Source organism: Symphalangus syndactylus, chromosome 7, assembly GCF_028878055.3.
Source record: "Symphalangus syndactylus isolate Jambi chromosome 7, NHGRI_mSymSyn1-v2.1_pri, whole genome shotgun sequence".
Taxonomy (NCBI): Eukaryota; Metazoa; Chordata; class Mammalia; order Primates; family Hylobatidae; genus Symphalangus; species Symphalangus syndactylus.
In genome coordinates, this window is record NC_072429.2 from 53,692,625 (window position 1) to 53,698,630 (window position 6,006).

General features: G+C 48.0%; 1 protein-coding gene across 5 annotated transcripts; it reads right to left on the reverse strand.

Moving 5' to 3' along the window:
- Positions 1-353: 353 nt before the first annotated feature.
- On the reverse strand, positions 354-5,499 carry LOC129486398 (uncharacterized). Of its 5 annotated transcripts, XM_055286238.2 has the most exons (3): positions 4,753-5,499; positions 3,430-3,604; positions 354-1,642 (listed from the first exon to the last, which is right to left on the reverse strand). In XM_055286238.2, exons 1-3 carry the CDS (start codon positions 5,124-5,126, stop codon positions 1,616-1,618), a joined length of 576 nt encoding a protein of 191 aa, XP_055142213.1. In that variant the 5' UTR covers positions 5,127-5,499; the 3' UTR covers positions 354-1,615. The 5 variants fall into 5 exon arrangements, 2 of the variants coding, with proteins under 2 accessions (XP_055142213.1, XP_055142212.1); XR_008658956.2 differs by lacking the exons at positions 354-1,642; positions 4,753-5,499 and adding an exon at positions 4,200-4,739 and having other exon boundaries at positions 2,829-3,604; XR_008658954.2 differs by lacking the exons at positions 354-1,642; positions 4,753-5,499 and adding an exon at positions 4,183-4,739 and having other exon boundaries at positions 2,829-3,604.
- Between the last annotated feature and the right edge of the window lie 507 nt (positions 5,500-6,006).

Here is a 6,006-nt window from a genome sequence, read left to right on the forward strand (position 1 = left end):
CCATAGCTGCTTTGTGGATTACGCAAGATGTGGATGCAGGAGATCAGCGCAATTGGATGAATACTGGAAGGAAAGCAAGGCCGCCATGATAACGTGTAATGCTTTAAATTCATTTCTGCTTCCAACGACTGCTTCTAATTGGCACAAGAGGAATATTCCCAACCCTTTAATTTTGTAATCTGAGCAGCCCCTATTTTCCAGTGTGCTTTACCCACCCACTCCAAAATTGGATAAAATTAAATACAAACCAAAGTAATCGATGAATGTGAAAGACCCGACTTGCAGAGTCCTAAAATTCGAGGACAGATAAAATCCGCCCTGAGGCAGGGGGTGAGAAGACAGCTCTCTGACGATATTGCACCTGGCCGTTTTATTTCATGAATTTTATGATACATCTACGTCCCATGTAAAAAAAATAACTTAATGAACACATGTCTTTTAGGTCATTGTCAATACATGGCCTATTGTTATACCCGGATCAAAATCGGTGTTGCTGTCTCTATTGTCCAACCTGAATTATTTTATCTGTTACTAATTTTAACAGCCTTTATGTTTGTGAATTTATAGACAAACTCAAGCAAATGCATAGAAATTTCTTTTGAGAAATAGCCAGCCAGGGTGGCTCCGAATTGGTTGATTTTCCCTCTCTCTCTCTCTCTCCCTTGCCATTTTGATTCATTACTTAGGGAATTTAGATTTGTATTGTTTACATTTAATACTTTCAATATCTAAGAACGATGAAATATGCTAAGAAATTTAGAGATTTTTTTGAATATATCAATACTGACCCATCCAACCTTCGATTTCTAAGGCGAATTTTCACTGCATAAGATTTAGTAAACTGCCCTGCCTCTTTCTGTCGCGGGAGCTATGAGGATGTGGCTGCGGTCGGTTTTTCCGCAGTGCGGGTTTCAGGCCTCCTGGCCCTCCAGTGCCTCCCGCCGGCTGGGATGAGCCAAGCAGGCTCCTGCGCACCGGAGCGGTCTGCAGAGCTCAGCCCTCTGTACCCGTCTACTGAGGCTGCCCGGCTACAAAGCCTGGCCGAAGGTGGCAAGCTGCATGGGCTCCTACCCTGTTTCACCTGGTGGGTCCCCGACACACCCTTTTCTGGTTAAGCCTCGAGGCCCACACTTGACTCCATTGCACGTCCCTCTGGTGACCAAATCAGCACTAAAATCCGCGGCTGAGGACCTTATGTTTCTGTTTTAAGGAAGATGATTTAAGAAAGAAAAGGATAATAATAAAGACTTCATTCTCCTCAATTTCCTTCTTGCAATCCTGCGATTTTGGTTTCAGCCTAAATAAAGTGGAAATGGTTTCCCCATACGCTTACACTCTATGTATGTGTGCATTCCTACGTGAAGACCAAAAAGTATCAGGCAAGGGTAGCAACAGCTTGAGGGAACGATTTCAGTAAAATATTGTTTTGCTGTATGTGGCCTTTTTCTATTTTTAAATGTTATTTTTCAAATTATCTAATATCTTACTCTTCTTTTGAGTAGGGACGAGACGGTCCTACTGCTTTTCCAGTTTGATTGCGGAGAGAGAAGAGGGCCACGGTCAGCACCGCGGACAGCGCCAGGCAGGGAGGGCGCGGCTACTTTGGTGCATCCTCTTAGCTCCTCTCCTTTGTTCCCAGCCCCTGCAGGCCAAGGCAGAACAAAGACATCAAGGCTCGCTTTTTCGGCCTAGGTTTTTCTTCGGCTCCAAAGTCGTGGTGCGGAACTACTACCTCAACATAGTCCACCTCACTGGCTTCCAAATAAATTAATTTATCGAGTCCTTCTGAAGTTTCTGACCTGGTCCTTTCCCCTTATCCCACTCCTTTGGCCGATTTGGACACTGCGACAATGCCAAAACAAGAGAGTTATCTTGGAGTCTTAAAGCCAGGCATGGACACCTCGAGATTGGGAAGAGAAAGGGAGAAGTCAAGGGGAAATGCGGGCGGCAAGTGTTCTTCAGATCTTTCCAAAGTTTGGACCCTTCATTTGCTGTTTCTTGCGCAGTGTGGTCAGGACACTATTTAATATTACACCTCTCTCTGCTGTTTTGTTTTCCCAGCTTGGCCCAGGACTGCAGACAATCACACTACTTGTTCTTGAAAGAACTAGTGCTTTCTAAATGATTGAACTCTCTGGAATATTTGCACAGGCGGGAACTACTGCTCTCCTGACAGCTGTCAATGAAGCTTCCCTAAAATTCTCCTCGGAGATTTGCCTGCGGATTTCCGCGGCTCTAATGGAAAAGTAGGAGCCTTTCCCTTTCGAACACTAGGTTGCTTCTAGAATCAGTCCGGGGTGGGGGTGGGGGGCATTTATGCGGCAAGGGATGGGTTCATTCTACCACCCCCTAAATTCCCTGCAATTGCCTTTTCCCCTTTCTGACCCTGAGATGCTTTGGTGTCCTTCAAGTGCAGCCGTAGGCTCCGCTCTTGGCATTCACCGCGTGCCTTAATTGTATGACATTAAATCAAGGTCCGCTGTGAACACGGAGGGCAGAGCCTCTAATCTTGATCCCGAAAGTATAAGACCCACTGCGACTACCACTCTTCTCTCCCTGCCCATCCCCCTCTCTCCGCTCTGAGTCTCTACCTCTAGAGTCATAACTCATAAGCCCAGCTCCTGTCTCTGCTCATCTCTGACACATCTGCCAGAGCCGCTGTTAATTAGTCTGTTCCGTGGAAGTGTAGACCGTTCGTGTGCCTGCGTATACATATGCATATATCTCCATGCCATTTACAGCACACGCCTAAAAACATACATACGCCTATAAATCTAGTTTTCAAATGACGGCGTGGATCCAAGTTAATTACCCCTCTGGTACAGATCTAATTTTGTAATCGTGTTATTTTACTGAATGCAATTAACCCAGTTGGTTCGCCCTGAATCCTTTCTAAGGCACTTGTAAGGAATGGCAGGTTTTTAAGGACCACGCTATTGCATGTTCTCCGTCAGAACCATTGCCAATCATTTTCTGCTGTCAGGGATGAAATCTAGCATATAAAAGAGAAAACCATGCGTGTGTGCCTGTAAGATAAACACACAGATATGCCTGGTCTCTGTGTCCTCTGATAACGTTACCGCGGGTTTGGTTGGGAGATTTTGGGAAAAGAGAGTCCAAGGGCGGGCTGGGTCATCTTTCTTTGTAATGCGGAAAAATTAACTCAACCGCATCTGCCTAGTCCCGAGAGAGCCAGGCGGCCCATCTGGTCTGGCTACGAGTTTGCTGCGGAGAGACAAGCCTGCTCACTAAAGCTTCCCCACTGCCCAGGAGCGCGGACCTCGGGTCTGGGCCCGGAAGGGGGATTCGGCTCAGGGCAGCGCAGCCGACTCGCACTCCTCAGCCAGTGGCCAGAGTCTGGGGCTGGAAGCGCCTGGGCCGGGCGGAGGGAGGGCAAGCAGGAGAGAGGACAGGGTGAGGGAAGTTGACCTCTACGGGTGGAGCCCTCTGCGCAGCGGGCAGGAGGCAGCGGGCGCGACGGCTCTTTTCACGGCGTCCCCTACGGTGTGGTCGGCCCGAGGGAAAGGCCCGCTCCCGCTCCAGAGTCCGAGGAAAGAAGAGAGAGCTGAGAGCTGGTCTTGCGCAGAGACCCCAGAATGCGCCCCTGAAAAACAGAATCAAAGCGCAGTGTTAGGGAGGCGGGAGAGAGGAGGGGGAGGGTGGGGAGCAGGGACACGAGGCGGGAGGGAGCACGCGAGGCAGACAAGGTGACGAGAGGACAGGACCCCAGTCGGCCGGTCGCGACCTCCGTCCCCAGGCTTCAGGGGGACGCGGAGGGGACCCTGGGCCCACGGAGCGCGGGGCCCGCAGCCCGGGGGGAGGGGGTGGCGCGGTGACTGTAAGCGCAGGTCCAGGCTGCGGAAGTCCAGAGGAGGGTGCATGCGCTGCGGATACCGCCGCGTCCAGAGAAACGATTTCGGCAGCTGGAGCCGTGAAAACGCGTCCGCAGATGGTCCTTCTGTGCAGTCCCAGCGGTTCCCGCATTCTGCACCCCCTTTCCCAGCCTCACCCCCTCTCTTAGACCACACGCCAGACCCGCACTCTCGAATCTCCACCCCTCTTCGTTTAGGACCCTGCAAACTGCAAGACCGGCAAGAAAATCGAAACGATCGATGAGAGAAAGAATTACATACACCCATAGCCCTAGAAATCCGGAGAGAGACCTGCTAGCCCTGTTCAAACCTGCAGAGGACCAAAACCTTTTCAATCGCTGCTCAGCGCGTTCGCAGAGGAAAGAAGAGGCTGAGAGGCTTCCGTGGTATAAGGTGCTTTAAGGTGGGATGTGGGGGTAGGGAGGGGGTGGGTCGGAGCGGTCCGGTCTTTCCCCCTCGCTTGCTGATCCAGAATTAGGGATTAATGGCTCGCTCCAGCCAAACAAATAAGGCATCTGCCTTCAGCACAAGAGGATTACACGGGCTGCTGACGTCACCAGCCAGACAGATGTTGGCTCCCAAAGTCCTGAGCAGCTCGCTGTGTCCTTGAAACCAAAGAGCCGCAGAAGGCTCGCAGCCCCCAATTGCAGAGCCTGGCTACAGCAGAGGGCAAGAACCCTGCCCTTGCCGACAACCCCTTGGCGTCAACCCAGTGCCCACAGGCAGCTCCCTAAGACGTCGAGCTTCCAGCCTCTCCAGGCGCTCCCTTCGCCGTCTTGCTGTCAAAACCCAGGCTGTCTCAAAACAAGCCAAAGTCACCGTTCTCAGTTGCCTCTTCCTAACATGGAGACAAGCGCCCACAACCCAGTCGACACCTTACCTAGATCCCACATTTAAGCTCTCGGGCTCCTGTTCACTCACACTCGGCTGGCCAAGTAACAGGAAAATAAGCACCTTAGGCCGGACACAGCCCACGCTCCAGCTGAGGGACCGCCTCTTAATTATGTGCGCAGGCAGCAAAAGCAGAGCTAATCTGCATCTCCTCTTCTCAACCCCGCAGCCTGCCTTCCCCCGAGGCCAAGGTTTAGGTTTATGCTTAATCTTATCACGAATGCCATCCCGGACGAATGTGCCTTTCAAAACAATGACGCTTTGCCAACCTAACTCAGCGTCCCAACCAAAGCCCTGGACCACCACTCGGTGAACCACGGGGACCTCACCATGGTCCTGATTAGGACAAGGAAAAAATGTCATTGCATATTTTTCTCAAGTACTTTGAATACGTTGTCTAAAAATAAAATATTAAAATAAGTGTGTGTGTTCAAAATATATGTAGCATCTAATTCCAGCAAGCTGCACCTTCAAAGAACTGCAGTTTCATTTTATAGCCAAATCTGATGAATAAAGATCAAAAATTGATTTATTTATAAACTCCAAGGTCCTTTTAAATTGATGTAATTTTAACTTAATTTTAATTATAAACTATCTTAATTCTTCTAACCTGCATATTGTTTTTGCTTTATATGATTTTCCAGGCCTTTACAGGTCACACTAAAGTCAGGTTATGAAATAAGCTAAAAGACACATCTAACTGGAAATTTAAATGAGCAATTTTGAATAAGTTATGTAATCCACAAATGAAATGGTTTTAAATGAATTTTAATTCTGTAAAGGAGTAAAGACTATTCAAACAATGTATAAAACAAAATAAGCTGATCTCTAGCACAGACCCACACTGAACCAATCCTGTGTCCCAAATGTAATCAGTATATATGAAAAAATCTGTGACTTTCTTGGAAAAAAAAAAAATGCTTGCTCACAACATTGCACTGTCAGTTATAGAGTACAATGCCTACATGGGAGTAAAAGGAATAGCCGGATTATATCTTCATTCATATTATTCCTGTCTATCAAAGTGGCATTTAATTTTCCCAATTTTATGCATTTAGAAATTCATTCACTGATAAAAATCAATTTAATTTTCTGTAGTGTCATTCAGCCAATGCCAGTCTAAAATAGTAAAATTTCTCCATCCCCATTCTGTTTCAAGGCCTTATAAAAAACATTCTACATCTAAAACTGATAGATTTAAATTTCATATTTACCAGTACCAAAAGGTGGGCTTTATCTCATT

Bases quoted from the DNA above. Each gene is read 5' to 3' on its own strand.
- LOC129486398 (XM_055286237.2), bottom strand. From the start codon at position 5,126: ATGACATTTTTTCCTTGTCCTAATCAGGACCATGGTGAGGTCCCCGTG. The intron at 3,605-4,752 runs GTAAGGTGTCGA...TCTGTTTTTCAG, and splicing joins AGCTTAAATGTGGGATCTAG to GGGCGCATTCTGGGGTCTCT.